This window comes from Paroedura picta, chromosome 2 (assembly GCF_049243985.1).
Source record: "Paroedura picta isolate Pp20150507F chromosome 2, Ppicta_v3.0, whole genome shotgun sequence".
In the NCBI taxonomy this organism is placed as follows: Eukaryota; Metazoa; Chordata; class Lepidosauria; order Squamata; family Gekkonidae; genus Paroedura; species Paroedura picta.
This window is the reverse complement of record NC_135370.1, coordinates 21,650,374-21,669,025: the sequence shown is the minus strand read 5'-3', so window position 1 is coordinate 21,669,025 and position 18,652 is coordinate 21,650,374. Positions and strand designations below refer to the sequence as shown.

The 18,652-nt window shown below is 47.0% G+C and overlaps 1 protein-coding gene across 12 annotated transcripts in view; it reads left to right on the top strand.

Moving 5' to 3' along the window:
- Positions 1–18,652, top strand: part of LOC143829091 (protein unc-80 homolog) — a 177,969-nt gene that overhangs the window by 61,443 nt on the left and 97,874 nt on the right. For 7 of the 12 annotated variants that reach the window (XR_013227999.1, XM_077319408.1, XM_077319404.1 and 4 more), the window contains exons 24-26: positions 3,140–3,311; positions 11,759–11,892; positions 17,173–17,338. Coding sequence is in view for 11 of the 12 variants with exons in the window: in XM_077319408.1 (XP_077175523.1) it covers positions 3,140–3,311; positions 11,759–11,892; positions 17,173–17,338 (472 nt within the window). In the remaining variant the exon portion in view is untranslated. The remainder of the gene's footprint in view (positions 1–3,139; positions 3,312–11,758; positions 11,893–17,172; positions 17,339–18,652) is intronic. The other 5 variants (XM_077319413.1, XM_077319412.1, XM_077319409.1 and 2 more) reach the window with 1 other exon arrangement.

Genomic DNA, 18,652 nt, shown 5'->3' with positions numbered 1-18,652 from the left:
TTTGTATGTTTTTTTAAAAAATTAAGCTACATATTTTTTCATCCTTAAAAACTGTTGGATGAGGAGGAATACATTTTGTTTATTACCATTCATTAAATAATGTTTATTATTAATATACTAGCCATAAAGCCCGTTGCATACACAGATGCAACGGGTGCTAGAGGGGCCCCCCTCCCTGCCCTTCTGCCGCCCCACCTCCTCCTCTCCTTGTTGAGATGGTGCCTTTCTCTTGGAGCACGGTGGCTCGGCAGGACTCTCTGACTCTCTGGTGCCCTCCCTGGCAGTGAGCCCCACTGGAGGTGGCAGCTTGGCCGCTGCCTATCTCTGCCGCTGCTGTGGGGCCACATCCTCCAGCACCACCGCCACAGCCACGCAGAGAGCCGGGCAGGTTGGTGCAGTTCCTTCGCCCTCTGTGGGAAGTGTGTGTGTGGCCGCGAGGGCAGGTGTTGTGCGTGCGGCTGCCTGGATTGGACTGCACTCCAGGGCCAGAGAGGCCCAGACAGGCGCCACCCTGGAGGCTGTTTCCTTTTGATTTTGTTTATTATTGTTTATTAAATAATGGTGCTGGCTTTGACATTTGCAGGACTTGAATACCTGTTAGCCCTTAGTTATCATATGATGTAAGAATTAAGTTAAATGATCATAAGAATTACATGAGGTAGCTCAGGGGTCCCCAATTTGCTCCCAAGTGGACCAGGGCATCCACCAACAAATGTCTTGGAGCCCACAAAGTGTTTTTAGAAAGTAGAGGAGGGGTAAGTGGGGCTTTTAATCCACAAGACTTCTGATTGGTCCATTGATATTTGATTGGCTGTGTCGAATCTTAAAACTGTTGTTTTGGCAGCAGCTGCCACTATATCACAAAGTGGCTATATCACTGGGTGACTGAAGGTAAACTGCAGCAGCCATTTTGTCACCAGCTCTTCTTCCTGTGGCAGCCATTTTGTGTCTGCACTCACTGTGCTGTGTCAGAATTCCAAAGGTGCCTGCAGGCTCAAAACTGATGGGAAGCTCTGTGTAGCTTATGTGTAATTCTGTTGCTTCGGATTGCTGGTGGAGAACTTAATATCCTTCGTTTTCAGGACTGTAGCCAAGATGTGGCCAGCAAATGCTCCAATCCCCCTGGAACACTTTCCCCATCTAAGAATTATTGGAGCATTTTGTCTTTAATTGGTGTCATGATGGCTTCTAGTCTATTCCAGTATGGTGACTTTTAACATATTGCCTGAAAAAATAATTTCAGCTCTTTAAATCACATCTGCCCATATACATCTAAAGAACTAATTCTGAACATAGGCCCAAAATGTAGATCAAAAAATCAGCACAATGGGCCCATGTGTGGTGGAGGGGGAGAGACCCAGGTTTGAGGAAAACTCATAAAAGAAAAAGAGGGGAATGGGATTTTTTTTTAATGTTGAAGCTGAGCTTCTCAGCTTCTGTTTTGGGATAGGATAGCAAATTCCCACACACACACACACACACAAATGTTCCAATATACAGCAAAGGAAGGAAGGAAGGAAGGAAGGAAGGAAGGAAGGAAGGAAGGAAGGAAGGAAGGAAGGAAAGAAGGAAAGAAGGAAAGAAGGAAAGAAGGAAAGAAGGAAGAAAGGAACAATAAGGGAGGGGGAGAAGGAACTGGTAGATGAAGAAGGAGGTGACATCCCAGTATCCTCATTCAGTAGGACAGAAGGGGAAGACATGCTTAGAGCTGAATGTCCTAGATGCTTCATGGTTCAGCTCTCGTGCCACCACTATCAGACTGTATGAGAGGAGAGTAACATTTCATTCATTCATTCATTCATTCATTCATTCATATTCTGCTTTCCCTTGAGGCTCAGGACAGTTTACAGAGAATGTTAAACGATTGACCTGATCCAGTGAAGCCCTAGAGGTCTCCCAGAATTACAACTGATCTCCAGGTGACAGAGATCAGGTCTCCTGAAAAAATGGGTGCTATGGATCATCAGTGGCAAGAGACTTGGAGCAGAGAATGCCCAGCACAGGATGTCTGCTATGAGCCCACCTCTGCCTCAAGCTTATCTCAGAGGAGGTGGTGATGGTGACGGGGAGGGAGAAATGGGAGAGGAAGTGGAGAGTGGGGCTGATTCTGCACTTACTTTGTTTATTCCATTGTGGATCCTGCTGAATACAGATCAATTTGAACTCGGGTCTTCTTCTATTCCCCCCTCCCCACTGAACCAGAAGAGTGTTCTGCCTGTGTTCAGGGAAGCTTAGAATGGGGGGGGGGGCAAGCACAGCAGGACCCTCTTTCTTTTCTTGAAGGAGGGGGGAAGAGGATTGGAGACAGTGAAGGTGGGAAATAATCCAAGAGGAAAATCTCTGCCAAGAGAAGATAGGGCTTCTGGAGCTTCTGCTGAGAGAAGTTAGGGCTTCCCCTTTAAGGGACGCCTTGCACCCTGGGAATGAGGAAGCCTTTGAACTGACGCCCTGGCCAATCAGGGCTTTTCTACAATGTTGGAGGCTCGGCAGCAACTTATTTCGGAGAAAGCAGACAGCTGCACGCTTACTGATGGCGATTTTTCAAATATCGAGGGTTTTATCGACTCCAGGATATTGTGTGGGGAAAGTAGGGTCACTCTGGATCAGTCCTGCTTGTTGCAGAGGAAAAATTGAAATTGCCCAAAATCAAAATTGAAATCGCATTCAGTGTAGACGGCAGGGATTGAATCGATGGGGGCCAGGACAGAAAATGACCTGGCCCTAGTCAAGGCCAAATGTTCTTCTTTGGGGCCAGGGATCATTAGCCAGATAGAGTTGGCTGAACGTAGTGCTCTGAATGAAATGAAAGTTACCGGTCCACACATATAGGTAGAAGGTGAGTAGCAGATAAGCATACAGCCTAATAAATAGGGTTTAGCAGATGCAAGGACCAAGCTGGAATAACAAGCTTAGTTTATATGGTCCCCATGGGGGAGGGGAACGCAGAGAAGGAAATAAATAGATCAATATCTGAGACAGGTGGGCCCATCTACCCTTCTTAACATGGCTCCTCACCTGAATCTGATGTGACAGGTGGAGTTCTTCATCTTTCATCAGCACCCTAGTATACGTCCGCCTAGCCGTCCCTGGGTGCTTTTGTAACACGTCTTGATTTTTCTGTTTTGGTTTCTGCCGGCAGGTCATCGGAGCCCGGCTCAACGAGCTCTGCCACTGCGAAAGCGAGAGCCCGGCCAATTTGCTGGGGCTCATTTACGACGAGGAGACTAAGCGGCGGCTGAGAAAAGAGGATGAGGAAGAAGACTTTTTAGATGACAGTAAGGAGACTCCCTTTACTACAAGAACCCCCGCTTGTAAGAATCTCCGCTTTAGGAACACTTAAATTTTTTTATTATTTTTCTCTCTTTCATTCCCTTCCCACCCTGCTGTATTCTGCACTTATCTCTCTTACTTCTCTTTCGTTGCCTGGATGTAATGCATTGTGCATTGGTTCTTTTTTTTAAAAGGTGTTGACAACTTCTTATAGAAGGAATAAGATCCATTAACCAATCAAATGCAGTACATTTAAATATTTGGACCAGGCCCAGGGTAGTTCTTGCCTTTGCAAATAGTTGCTGAGATGACTCATGGTTCTGGATAGGGACACCCTTCCCCCATTGACATCTAAAGCTGGGGTGGGCAACTGTGGCCCTCCAAATGTCCATGGACCACAATTCCTATGAGCCGCTGCCAGCCAATGCTGGCTGGGGCTCATGGGAATTGTAGCTCATGGACATCTGGAGGGCCACAGTTGCCCACCCCTGATCTAGAGGGTACATTCAGGGAGTTCCATGATGCCAAGGTTGCAAGCAGAATGAGAAACACATCTAGAGGTCTCTCTGAATTTTCTCCAAATTAAACACATGAGTTAGATATATATTGTCTAAAAAGTTCAGTCCTGCGAATCATTAACTGGGAAGGTCCCTGGTAACATGGCTGGTAAAGGAAACAGAAGATATACTGCTGATTAGAATAGAAAACATTTAGACTAGATGGTCTAATAACAATGAATAAAAGACCATCAGAAGAGCCCTGCTGGATCAGACCAGTGGTCCATCTAGTCCAGTATCCTGTCTCACACAGTGGCCAACCAGGTCCTCTGAAGGTCCACAGGTCACATAGTGGCCGAGGCCTTCCCCTGATGTTGCCTTCTGACACTGGTATCCAGAGGTTCACTGCCTCTGAATGTGTAGGTTCTTTTGAGTCACCATGTCTAGCTCCACTGCAATCATAAGCAGGTTCCACTCACCTAAGATTTCAGTGAACTGTAACTCTGTACAGTGGCTGTAACTCTGCTTAGAACCACACTCTAAAGCAACTTGAAACGTCTGCCTGTTTCTCCTTGTAGAACTCCTTCACTGGCTCAAGAGGACTATGACTGATAGCTATCAATCCTTGCCATTGGAAGATGTCGTGTTAGGTTGTCTTGGATCTCCTCCTTTCAGAAACTCTGGTCGTGGACTCTTTTCTGAATCATGGCCCTCGTGTGTTGCTTGTTAAAAAGTGATGGTGGTGCATAGATAGTTAAAAAGGTATTGGCTACGCACCAAGGTCATGATCCAGAAAGGAGCCCACCAGACTTATGCTTTGCAGTGCCCCCCTCCACAAGTAGATCACTGTCACTACAGAAGTTAGAAGGGTGGCTGTAATAAAATGGCCTATCTTCATGACTATGCCATGAGAATGTAATAATGAATGAATAACATGGCATGACCTGGCTGGCCCAGGCTAGCCTGATCTCATCATAAGCAAAGAATGGGCAGCCCTGGTTATTACTTGGATGAGAAGCCACCAAGGAAGCCCAGGGTCACTGTGCAGTAGGGATGCGTGCTTCGGCAGTGCCTCCCACCGCCGGCTCGGGCTGCGGTTATCTCCGAGGTGGCCAAGCCAAGCCAAAGCATGTATCCCTACTGTGGAGGAGAAGGCCATGGCAACCCCCCTCTAAATGCCTTTCACCCTGAAAACCTTATGTAGCCACCTTAAATCAGCAGTGATGTCAGCAAAACAAAGTATTCCCCTTCTCCATGAGCCTTGCAAGCTGCCAGTTTTGTAGAAGCTTATTTAAAGTCCTGCCCTGACCTGAATGGCCCAAATTAGACTGTTCTTATCAGAGCTTGGAAGCTCAGCTTAGTGTTTGAATGGGAGACCACCGAGGAAATTGGGGGTCATTTTGCAGAGGAAGGCCATGGCAGACCACCTCTGAACATCTTTGCTTTGGAAACCTTATGGGGTCATCGTAAGTCAGCTGTGATTTGACAGCAGGATAAATAAAACTTACTTGGATAGTTCTAGCTAGCAGATCTTGCCAGATTTGGAAAGCTAAGGATGGTCGGGCCCGGTTAGTATTTCGATAGGACACCACCAAAGAAGTTGAGGGTTGGTAGGCCACGTTGGGCAATGGCAAACCACCCTTGTTCATCTCGTCCTTCTCAAACCGTACGAGATTGCCGTAAGTCAACTGTGACAATGACGTCACTTTCCACCTTCACCGACAATGTCTGATCAACAACAACAACAAAGTCTTCCTGAATGGAACCTAAAGGGCATGAACCACATAGCCCTCTCGAAAAGCTGTTAAGTAAGATACAGGTATCAAAATCAGCACAACTAGGTCACTGAGAGACAAGATAAAGATCCTGAATTTTGAATTCAGGGGACTCTACCTGCTCTCAGTGTGTGGGAAAATGTGGCCTTGCAAATTAACCAAAACAAACCATTTTTTTTAAAGCCTGAAGTGGTTTGGATGTGCTTTGGGGGTAGAGAAGAGAACAGTTCAGAGTAAGTGAAAGAGGAGGTCCAACAACAGGGCACAGAGGCCAAGACCTTCCCTTGTCCGCTTCACCTTCCAAAAATTTATAGAATCCTAGAATTCAAAGTATTTCCCTTCCCCGTGATCTTTTGCCAGCCACCAGTTTTGTAGAGACTGTTACCTATAGTCCTGCCCTGGCCTGAATGGCCCAGGATAGCCTGTTTTTGTCAGAAGCTAAGCTGGATCCTCCGCAGTGAGAACTTATATGGGAGACCACCAAGGAAGTTGAGGGTTGCTCCACAAAGACAGGCAATGGCCAGGCAGCTCTGAACGTCCCTTACCTTGAGAACCCCACTGGGGATTGCCATAAATTGGCTGCTATTATCTATCCAGACAAGAAGACCACAGTTTCACAGATGGTTTTTAAAAAGGAAATCTACTTGGGTGTGTGAAACTTGACAGGGTGCAAACAAACTAAGCCACGTCCCCTCCTGATATGGAGTGCAGGCTACACAAGTAATCAGTACCGTATCCCCCTCCAAATATCATCTGTGTATCTATGTATGTACATGTGTCCACCGTAATGTTCTGACGTTTATGTGCTGCCGTTTTCCACTGAACATGTAATGGGCTGTGAGAATTGCTTGTCAGCTGGTTGAGTTCGTTCTGCTGTGATAACGTCTGTGAACAATGCTTAGCAGGATGCTAGGAAAGGACGTGGGGAGATTGTCAGAAAGGAGCTGGGTGCTCACAGTATACAGCTAGGCCAGAAGACACCAGCTCCCTTCTGTTCCTTACTCAGGATTCAGCAGAGCAATCCAGCGCATGCTTACTTAAAAACAAGTCCCACCATGCTCGGTGGTGTTGCTCACAGGTAGGAGCATAGAAAGGTCCTCATCTCTGCCCACGACTTGCAAAATTTGCTCCCATCCTCTTGACATTGTGCAAAACTGGGGAAGACGGGCTGTTTGACTGCTTCTGAAGGGTAATAGGGCTGCCAACCTCCAGGTGGGGTCTGGACATCTCCAAGGGTTACAACTGATCTCTAGACGACAGATTTCAATTCTCCCTCAAAAAACGGCAGCTTTGGAGGACAAACTCTTTAATGCTATATCCTTCTGAGGTCTCTCCCGTCCCCAAACCCTGTTCTCCTCAAGCTTCACCTCCAAATCACCAGAATTGACCTTGAATGGAGTTGGCAACCTAGGACTTTGGAATTTAGAGTTGCCAGACCCCCTGGTAGAGCCTCTTGTGGTGCAGAGTGGTAAGGCAGCAGACATGCCGTCTGAAAGCTCTGCTCATGAGGCTGGGAGTTTGATCCCAGCATCCGGCTCAAGATTGACTCAGCCTTCCATCCTTCCGAGGTCGGTAAAATGAGTACCCAGCTTGCTGGGGGGTAAAATGGTAATGACTGGGGAAGGCACTGGCAAACCACCCCGTATTGAGTCTGCCATGAAAACGCTAGAGGGCGTCACCCCAAGGGTCAGACATGACCCGGTGCTTGCACAGGGGATACCTTTACCTTTAGACCCCCTGGTGGAGGCAGAGGCCCCCTGCTGTCAGTCCTCAATGCTTTGCCACCAATCAGCTGGCTTGTGGGAGGAACATTCCCCCCAAAATGGAAGATCCAGCCAATATGCAGTGAAGACTTTGACCTTTCTTGCACTCACAGGCTAATTTTAACATTAGATTCCTCATTGCCTTGCAAAAATCTTTGGGTCTGGTTTTGACCATCAGCTTCAGAGATAAGGCAACATTTCTCAATTCAGTCCAAACCAAATAACGATTGTTTTCTTGCCTAAGTTCCTAATTTTGTTTTAGCTGGATTTTTCCTCCTAACCATTGGCCTGCTTAGATTAAATTTATTTCATTTGTTGCAAATGTGTGATTCTTCCCCTGTTCAGGTCAGTGCCTGTGAGCTCTGATCATTCTCTCTGGGCAAAAGTTTCCATGCTTCACTTACAAATACCCCCCGATGAGGTCAAAGGGGCTTTTGCCTTCCAGGATTTCTGGCAAGGCTGAAAATAGAATTAACCCAGAAAGCTTTCAAGGAAGCCTGAACGTGGACAAAGGTGGGGAATTAATTAGGCAGCACGAGGAAACAAACTAAAACAAACAACAGAAAACAGTGGGGGCATCTGAGCCTCTACATCCCTTGCAGGGAAAACCTGGGGGTGACCTAGGATATTATTTTATTTATTTTTATTTTATTTATTTCATTTCTATACCGCCCTTCCATAGAGCTCAGGGCGGTTTACATACAACATCACGGGGGGATACATGAAACGAACTAACATATAACATCGTCAAATACAACAACAATAATCTAACAGTGGTTCTAAATAACACAATTTCAGTGATCTTAAACAACAACAATATAACAGGAACAGGAACTTAGCTAAGGTCCCTAGAGAGGTCAGACTGGTTCAGGCCATGGAGGGGATGTCTGAAGAGAACCTGTGGTCGGTCTCAGGCAAATGCCTGGTGGAGGAGCTCCCTTTTGCAGGCTCTGAGGAATTGTGGAAGTTCGGTCAGGGGCCTGATCTCCTCTGGGAGCTTGTTCCACCAGGTGGGGGGGACCTTGTTGAGGACCGATGTGCTTCTTTGGGGCCACGGATCACCAGCCAGTTGGCAGTGGTGGAGCATAATATCTCTATAAATCTCTGGAAACTTAGGTCCCAGTGATTCCCGGAGGACCCAAGGGACCAAGCCCTATGAAGACAGGTTGAGGGACGGGAATGTTCAGCCTGGAGAAAAGGAGGTTGAGAGGAGACATGATAGCCCTCTTTGAAAGGTTGTCACTTGGAGGAGGGCAGGATGCTGTTCCCATTGGCCTCAGAGGAGAGGACACGTAGTAATGGGTTTAAACTACAAGTACAACGATATAGGCTAGATATCAGGAAAAAGTTTTTCACAGTCAGAGTAGTTCAGCAGTGGAATAGGCTGCCTAAGGAGGTGGTGAGCTCCCCCTCACTGGCAGTCTTCAAGCAAAGGCTGGATACACACTTTTCTTGGATGCTTTAGGATGCTTTGGGCTGATCCTGCATTGAGCAGGGGGTTGGACTAGATGGCCTGTATGGCCCCTTCCAACTCTATGATTCTGTGATTCTATGACCCCATGTCACTTCCAGCAGGTGACCCCCAGAGGTGATGAAGCAGCACATGCAAGGTTGCACACTCCCCCTCCCCCAAGTCCCTGTGCTGAACTTTCCTGCTGTGTCTAGAGACCTTAGCCATAATAAGATGTTCTCAAATGGATGTTTTAGTGTGCTTTAATGTATTTTCTATTTGTCGTTTTAATGTTTAATTGTTTTGATCCAATTGTTTTTTTTTTTATATTCTTACCCTATCGTCGCTTGCCTTGAGTCCTGAGTTTCACAGGAGAAAGGCGGGCATATAAATATTTTGAATACATTAATTAATGCACAGAGGCTCGAGGGGATTTTGAGGCCATCGATGAGAGCAGAAGAGGCTCAAGGCGGTCTCTTAAACCCCTACTAGGATCATGACTTCTTCATGGTGTGCTGCTCGGTCTTATTGAATGCGTGGAGTTTCTCCGCATTCGATTGCATGTAGCTGACTCATCCCTTGGAAGACCTGTGATTTTGAGAGGGTGGGTAGGAAAGAGGTGGGCCTGTGGTGTTGTGTCTTCTAAATGTGCGGAGGAGGCGATCAGCCTAGCTCTTATGCCCATTCTCCCTCGTATTATTTATTTACAAAATCTGTAACCCACCTTCCTCCCACTCCTCGAGCCACCAAGGCAGCTAACTATTTAAAACCTATGCAATAAAACTCACATTTGGAAACCATCAAAATCGACCCTCCCAAATACACATCATTAAAACAAAAGCTGCTTAAAAAAAAAACAGATTCAAATGAGTAGCCGTGTTGGTCTGAAGCAGCACAATAAAATCAGAGTCCAGTAACACCTTTAAGACCAAAAAAGATGTATTCAGGGCGTGAGTTTTCGAGTGCAAGCACTCTTCGTCAGACTTAGTATGCTTGCACTCGAAAGCTCACGCCTTGAACAAATCTTTGTTGGTCTTAAAGGTGCTACTGGACTCTGATTTTATTTAAACACAGAGTTAAAATTCGGACAGAACACAAAAACAAGGGTTAGGAAGGAGGGCTTACGGAGGGGATGCCCAATGAAACATAAATGTCTTCACCTGTTTGCAGGTGACAGCAATAAAATAGGATAGACAAAACTCTTTGGGGACAGAGTTCCAACGATTCGGGGCCACCACCAAAAAGGTCCTTTCCTGGGTTGCCAGACACTTAGTTTCAGAAAGTGCCCCCCCCCCCCAAGCAGGGCATTCAAAGGTGATTGTAGAGGTCTGGCAGGTTCATAAGGGAGAAGGCAGTGCTTCATAGTTCATTTTCACAGCTGAATCTGATAAATTATAACACTGTGGATAGAAGAAGAGTTGGTTCTTATATGCCGCTTTTCCCTACCCAAAGGAGGCTCAAAGCAGCTTACAGTCGCCTTCCCATTCCTCTCCCCACAACAGACACCCTGTGAGGTGGGTGAGGCTGAGAGAGCCCTGATATCACTGCTCAGTCAGAGCAGCTTTATCAGTGCCGTGGCGAGCCCAAGGTCACCCAGCTGGCTGCATGTGGGGGAGTGCAGAATCGAACCCGGCATGCCAGATTAGAAGATACCTTCCCCAGATTTAGAAGAAGAAAAGTGGGTTCTTTTCTCTACCCGAAGAAGTCTCAAAGCAGCTTATGATTGCCTTCCCTTCCCTCTCCCCATAACAGACACCCTGTGAGGTAGAAGAAGGAGAGTTAGTTCTTGTATGCTGCTTTTCTCTACCCAAAGGAGTCTCAAAGTGGCTTACAGTCGCCTTCCCATTCCTCTCCCCGCAACAGACACCCTGTGGGGTGGGTGAGGCTGAGAGAGCCCTGATATTCCTGCTCGGTCAGAACAGCTTTATCAGTGCTGTGGAGAGCCCAAGGCCACCCGGCTGCCTGTATGTTGTGGAGCGTGGAATCAAACCCAGCTCGCCATATTAGAAGTCCACACTCCTAACCGCTACACTAAATTGGCTCTCTTTACTCGTTTCATAGAGAAGGTCCAGAGAAGTTAGAATCCCTGTCCACTTGCACCTCCATAAAAATTCTGCTTGGTGCTCAGGAGTGGGGGGGGGGGGGGGAGAGCGATTTGGATACCAAGGGAGGGATTATTCTTCCTATGCTCCTGTTCTAGAAGAATAACTCACCTAAAGTAGGGCGAAGCTTTGGCACGGTTTCTTAGACAGAGGTTGGCTGAGCAGCCGGGATGTCACAATATGCTTGCAAATGTTTTGCATTTGGAATCCCACTGGTAGCGACAGAATACTTTGCGGCAGGAGAGGAAGCAGCCCGTTTGTCTGGGAGGAAAACGTTAGGAGATACTCCGTGGATAGGGGGGAAAGCTTGAAGACTGGAGATGAAAGAGATCTCTGGGAGTTGTGGCACTCAAGAGCGTACCCCGAATCCATGGAGGCACACAAGGGATGGAAACAAAAGGATGGGAAGGCCCCTTGTCCCAGGCTGGAAAATCCTCTATCCTTCTTGGGAAAGTAAAGGATTTGGACCTGAATGCCGAGCAGAACAGGTTCTAGGGCAGGGGTAGTCAACCTGTGGTCCTCCAGATGTCCATGGAGTACAATTCCCATGAGCCCCTGCCAGCAAATGCTGGCAGGGGCTCATGGGAATTGTACTCCATGGACATCTGGCGGACCACAGGTTGACTACCCCTGTTCTAGGGGATATAGCACTTCGTAAGACTATTAGGTTTTCAGACAGTTGTGTTCCATCTGTTGTGGGAGAAGAAGGCACGACAGAGCATGGGATCAGAGAAGAGCACCAATGACATTGTCCAAAAGCCAACAGAAGAATAGCATAGAAGTGAGCATGGCGTTTCACGCGGAGCTTGCATTGTGTACCATGTGTGGTATCCATTCGTTCTTAGATCCAGATGATTTGCAATAGATATTTTTTCTTAACAAATCTGTAAATACTTCTCAGGTACTGTGAACCCCACCAAATGTTGCTGCCCTTTTGCCCTGAAGATGGCTGCCTGTCAACTTCTCCTGGAAATCACCACATTCCTCCGAGAGACTTTTCCTTACATGCCCAGGCCACGAACTGAACCTCTTGTGGTAAGCAAGTGACTGAAAATGTAACATGCAGACCGTTTGGAAAGGGTGAAGAAGTAAGAATGTGCAAGTAAAGTTCAACAGATCGTTGGAGTAACTGAAGGAATGTATTAGCAGGCACAGGATCAGAGACTGAGAACTTAACACAGTCTTTTTGTGGCTAGAGCAAGAGGGTAGAAAGTGCCATCAAGTCACAAGAAAACCAGAAGAGCTCTGCTGGATCAGATCCATGTAGTCCAGCATCCTGCCTCATACAGTGATCGAGTGGTTCTTCTGGAAGGCCAGCAACAGGGCATAGAGGCAGAGACCTTCCCTTCATTAGAACCCTGCAGGATCAGACCACTAGTCCATCTAGTCCAGCATCCAGTTTCACACAGTGGCCAACCAGTTACTCTGGATGACCAGTAACAGGGCATAGAGGCTGAGGCCTTCACAGAAACATAAGAAGTGCTTTGGATCAGACCAGAGGTCCATCTAGTCCAGCATCCTGTCTCACTCAGTGGCCAACCAGTTGCCCTTGAGGGCCAAATAAACAGAGTATAAAAATCAAGGCATGTTTTATTAATTGTCCTCATAGTGGGACAGGGTACAATTTAGAGTTGTCTCTTTTTTATTTTCACATTTTTATTTCTTCTTCTTGTAAAGAAGAAGTGGAGCAAGAAGGTTTGTTAGGGGCACAGCAATAGAGGAGATAGACCAGATATAGGCGACAGAGGAGAATAGTATAGCAGAATGAACATGAAACTGGAACATAGTGATTATTAAAATACTAGATTCAAAGCCCGTTCGTCAGAGCAGGCTTTGAAAGGCCCCCCCACGCCGTGGCCTCCTTCCCCCCTTCCTCCCAGCCATGAGGCCGCGGGTATGCTTCTAGGCCCAGGGGAAAGGCCTTCTTCCCCTCCCTCCATCCCGGCCACAAGGCTGCGGGTGTATTTCTAGGCTCAGGGGGAAGGCATCCTTCACCCTTCCCCCCGGCTGCATCGCGGCCTTCTCCCCAGGCCCAGAAGCACTCCTGTGGGCTCTTCGTGACTTCGGGTGTGCTTCTAGGCCCGGGGGAAGGGCCCTTCCCCCCTCCCCCCCGCCCGCATCACGGCCTTACCCTCGTGCCCAGAAGCACACCCGCAACCGGTGTGCTTCTTGGCCTGGGGGGAAGGCCTCCTTCCACCCTCCCTTCCACCCCCCAGCCGCGTCATGGCCTTCCCCTCCTTCCACTCTCCTTCCACTCCCTGGCCGCGTCGTGGCCTTCCCCCCGGGCCCAGAAGCACACCCACAGCTTCTTGCATCCACTTAAACCTACATTTTTGCACTTGTTCATCTTCCAATTCTAGCAATTATAAACCCTTATATTATCACAGTAAATGCACTAATATATCCACTGTAGTAAACACATGATGATAAACACTCAGGGGAAAATGAAGTCTTGGCAAGTTATTAAAGATGAAGGTGTTAATATTCGATGGCTAATATAGTATCAATTAGCCTCAAGACTAAAGGAGATGATGAGTATCGAAGATGAAGTTTTAAGAGATGTGACTGGATTCGAGCAACCAATTATAAAACAAAAAGGGCATTTACTGCGACGGGTAATTTCCCAAGGTTCCGAAATTGTTTTTAGAGCATGGGATTCATTAATGGAACTTTCCGACTTGCGCTTGTAAAGTAAACTCCGTGTTTGCCTGATGAATAATTCAGTCGAGGACTTCTTTAGAAAGATGGAATAGGACCAGATGCGCCACAGTAATTACATTTTGAATCAAAAACTTTGTAACTAATTAGGGCCAGTGGGAAGAAAAGCTTCTGTTGTCAACTAAATATTAAGCTGATTAAAAGCCTGACAAATGTAAGATCCTGCTGTTTGCGAGGCAGGCGGGGTGGAAAGCACGCTCCCTGAACATTAAGCTAGCAAGAGAATAATATATAATTAATATTCTGACATGTGGAATTGGATCCAATGTGAAATTAGAGCAACTTTCATAAGGCCATTATTTTTCAACTTTTGCATCTTGGCCTTTCTCATTCAAAGGACTTAACTTGAAACAGTGAATGGGTTTTGCTGTTTGTCCCACTCTCCCTCACCTCAATTGAACAGCAAAGACAGTCCATCTTTTCCCTTTCTTTCTTGGTCCTTGGGCACACAAGAGAAAGTTAGAATACCTGGAAGGTCATGTGAACTCTGCCTTTGGACAAGAGATGGTGGCCCATCATTAAGGTGGGTTTCTGAGTATATTGAAAGGGCAGTTTTAGAAGGCATCCATGTTGGTCTGCACTACAGCTGCTAGATTTGAGTCTTGCAATACTTTAGATCTGAGTCTAGCAATACCTTAGATTTGAGTCTAGCAAGATCTGAGTCTAGCAATACCTTAGATTTGAGTCTAGCAAGATTTGAGTCTAGCAATACCTTAGATTTGAGTCTAGCAAGATCTGAGTCTAGCAATACCTTAGATTTGAGTCTAGCAAGATTTGAGTCTAGCAATACCTTAGATTTGAGTCTAGCAACCTTACAGCATGGATTCCTAACCAGGGGTCTGCAGAACTCCAAGGGTCCACAGGAGGTCTGGAAAGGCTCTGCAGCCTTTCCCCTCCAGTCTTAATAGACTTAGCCATAAGCTAAGGAACTGGCCCCTCCATTGTTCCTGCTCCCAAGCATGGGTGAGATTTCTTGTGGTTTCTGCACCTGGGAAGGGGTAAAGCCTGTACTCCTACTCCTGCCTTTGACCGCCTCCTGTCACTTCCCACCAATCCTGCTCAAGCCTGCCTGTTAACACAGGTGGTGATGTCACTTCCAGTGACATGTCAGTTCTGGGAGCATGGCAGGGAGGCGTGGCCTACTGACATCACTTCCAGAGCACATTGAAGCCTGAAAAATTATTTCAAGGGCTCTTTCATGGTTAAAGGTTGAAAAAGGCTGCCTTAGAGGCTGCCTTTTTTTTTGGGGGGGGGGTGAATTTTCAAGTCAGAGCTCCCTCTGTCAATTATCTGGTATCAGATAGTATCCGAGAAGGGAAGCTTGAGCCGGCCTCTAACCTGGAGAGCCAGGTTTGATTTCTCACTCCTCCACAGGGTGCCTGCTGGTTGACTTTGGGCCAGTCCCAGTTCCCTCAGGACTCTCTCAGCCCCACCTGCCTCATAAGGGGCCTGTTGTGGGGAGAGGAAAGACCATTGTCAGCCACTTTGAGACACAGGAGGCCTGCTGGGGGACCTTGGGCCAGTCCCAGTTCTCTCAGAACTCTCTCAGCCTCACCTGCTTTATAAGGTGCCTATTATGGGTTCCTCTTCCAGTTGTGAGCAAAAATTAGCCTTGCAGATGTTATGGTTTCAAGGGCAAATTCACAAACATCTTTAGAAGAGAATTCTACAAGATTTAACAACAACAACAACAAAGGAAACCCTTAGGGGATAATGGTAGCTCTTTCTTTATACCTTTAGAGATACCTGTAGCAATCATAATTTCTGTGATCACAAATCCTTTTATATGTTGGTTCCGACCTATTTTTAGCCTCAGCTTCTTAAAAGTGTACCTTGTTGGTTTTAATCCAGACGAGATGATTAATATAATAGCTGATTACCTGCCCCAGCAATGCCCTCATTTCTTCTCAGGAAAATTTGAAAATGAACTAAAATCGATTCCAATGTTGGTCAAGTCAGATGGACTGGTATTGGGGGGGCCAGAGCCATGACAAAAGTTTGATTAGATTTGATACCACCCATCACAGTGAGTGCCATCTTGGAGCACTAAGCAACATAACATTCTTGCATAATTAACCAAAATTTAACAGTTAAAACAACAAAACCGTTTGAGGTCAGCAAATTCCAGCAGCCACTAACTGCATGTTGCCAGCTTCAGGGGCCCTCCATGAATACACAGTTTAAGTGGGGGACATCAAGAGTGGGGGGGGGGCAGATATGTTAATTGTTGCTCTGGCTTCAATCAAACACTTGACCCAAGAGGTCCATCTTGCAGGCACTGCAGAACTCATTGAGCTCCAACATGGCCCTAACTTCCTCTGGGAGATCATCCCACCAGGCAAATGCCAGGACTGAAAAGGCCATGGCTCTGGTTGAGACCAGGTGTACCTCCTTGGGGCTGGGGACCACCAGGAGGTTGATGTTCACTGAGCATAACACTCTTCAGAGGGTTTATTAGGAGGGGTGCTCCATTAGATATGCTAGGCTCGAACTGCATAAGGCCTTAAAGGTCAAGGCCAACAGTGTGAATTTGATTTATAATCCCGCTGTAAGCCAATACGCCAAAATGATAAATCTCACAGCCACTCTTGTTTGGTGTATAAACCATATAATTTCTGGGCAATCAGAATGGGCTCCTAGGTATATTTTCCACCGTTTTCAAATACTTCTTCAATGATTGCCACTGCAGAGTCTGTAATCCATTTAACAGTAATGTATCAATTAAGACGTATCTCTCGGCTTTAAGCTCTCTATCTTGAGGCAATTTTACTCCTACGTGCCCCTGGAGATTTGGAGGGGTGGAGGCAGGAGAAATCTAGGTTTGAGAAAAGGAGAACCTTGGGAGAGGTCTAGTGCCCTAAAGTCCAAAGAAGCCATTTTCTCCTGCAGAACTGATCTCTGGAGTCTGGAGATCAGGGAGATCTCCAGGTGCCACCTGGGAGTTGGCAACCCTGCAGTGCTTCTTGGTGGAAAGCTGGATGGGAAAGGTGCCCTTCCTCTTCCAAAATGGCCCTGCCAGCTGTTTTTATTTATGGGTGCTCGCCAGTTTTCCCCGATGGAGATAAAAACAACTCCGGAAAGTGTGGGTGAGGAGGAACAGTGAAATATCCCTTACCGCTTGTTTAAGTACTTGCAAGGTTGTCACTCAGAAGAGGGCAAGGGAAGGTCCCTGTTGGCAGCAGAGGAGAGGACCCACAGTAACAGCTTTAAGCTTCATATAGAACAGTGCCAGCTAGATATCGGGGTGGGGTGGGGATTCCAGTCAGAGCAGTTCAGCAGTGAATTCGGCTTCCTAAGGAGGGGGTGAGCTCCCCCAACCCCCTCACTGGCAGTGTTCAAGCAGTGGCTGGACAGTTATTTATCTTGGTAACTTTAGGCTGATTATACCTTGAGCAGGGGGGTTGGACTAGATGGCCTGCATGGCCCCTTCCATTACTGTGGTTCTATGATTCTACAATTCTTTTTTTTTAAAGTCAGCAGAAGGGGGGTGGGGACATGGAATGATTCATAATATTTATTTCTGCCCTAAGTGTTTTGCATTCCAAAAGGAAACAGTAGTCGATGAACCTCCTTCTGTGGTTTGCGTGATGCTTCTAGGATCTGGAGAGCTGCCGACTGCGTTTGGACCCAGAGATGGACCGGCACAGGTATGAGAGGAAGATCAGCTTTGCAGGAGTTCTGGACGAGAACGAAGATTCCAAGGACTCCTTGCACAGCAGTAGCCACACCCTGAAATCTGACACGGGTTGTGAAGAAAAGAAAGGTTGGTCAACCCTACTAAAGCTTCCAACTCTACCCTCCCCCCCGCCCACCCCCCTGGCACTATTTGGTGCTGGACTTGTTGTATTATAAGGCAAGTAACCATGGAGTCACATGGCTGAACTGTCTCTTGCAACTAAACCCAAAAGGAAAGGGTATGGGGGAGCATCTCATTCCTCAGCACATTTCTGTGGCAGCAAAGGCCCCTTCACTTTAACGGGACTGAGGTCGGTGGAAGGGCCCCCCAAGCTGAAATGTTAGTTGATTTCCATTCTCCCACTCAGATCTGGCATGTAGAAATCCAGATAAATGCTATGTTTTCCACTCACGGAGAAAACCGGGGCATGTTGACCAGTACAACAGGCTTGTGATTCCAGTAGCCCTTAAAATTGCATTCAAATGCACTGCATTACAACACAATTTAGTTAGGGAAGGCTCCCCGTGGTATTTGCTGTGGTCTTATACTGCAGGCGGAAAAGATAGGCCTTTCCTTCCGAAGGATCGAAAGCCAGAAGAGACACGGCAGGTCACAGAATCCATTCACTCGCTCCCTAAGTATCCTGGCTCCCACCCGCGCAAGAGAGCATCTGCTATGTGGCTCTCAATGGCTAATCCTACAATCTGATGTACAATGTCAAGACATAACGTCACTGTGGTCGCTCAGGCAGCAGAATGTCTGTCGTCGTATCGCCATCTCATGCAAAACAGCAAGCAGTACTTCAAATGGTCATTCTCTCTTCATGGTCCAAGTGTTGCAATACAAAACACAGCCAGGGGTCCCTTAAACTGCCACTGTGGATCCAAATGGTACCCCAGGTTATAAGATGCAGTGTAGAATAATGGCAAAACCACCTTCTTCAAGCCATTTTGCTGTGTATAAATCCGGCAGCGATGGGTTTCAAGGAGTACGACACCATGAAAGGTTTACGCACATGCAGTGGGTTGGATCCTTTGACCAAGACTTCCTTCCAGAGAGGAAGACTATCTGCAATGGAGAATGATCCTGTAATTGTGGGAAGTCTCTCTTTGTTGAAGGCCGTCTTTCTCTGTTAGGTGACGCCTTGGTAGGAGACAGTCAAAGGATCCAGTATAGCAAAATAAAGTCATGGGATCTAACCCCATCAATCTGATTGCAGCGTGGGTCATACTAGAGTGGCTGGAAGACCCATGCATGTTGGGTGAAGTGTTTACGTTGCCTGTACAGTGTCTGTATGTCCTGCCCCCAATATATAAACAAAACAGCAGCGCGAAAATGGAATTAAAACTTCTGCCATGGCCCCAGAGGAAAGCAATGATGATTAGGAGTAGAGCTGGCTTT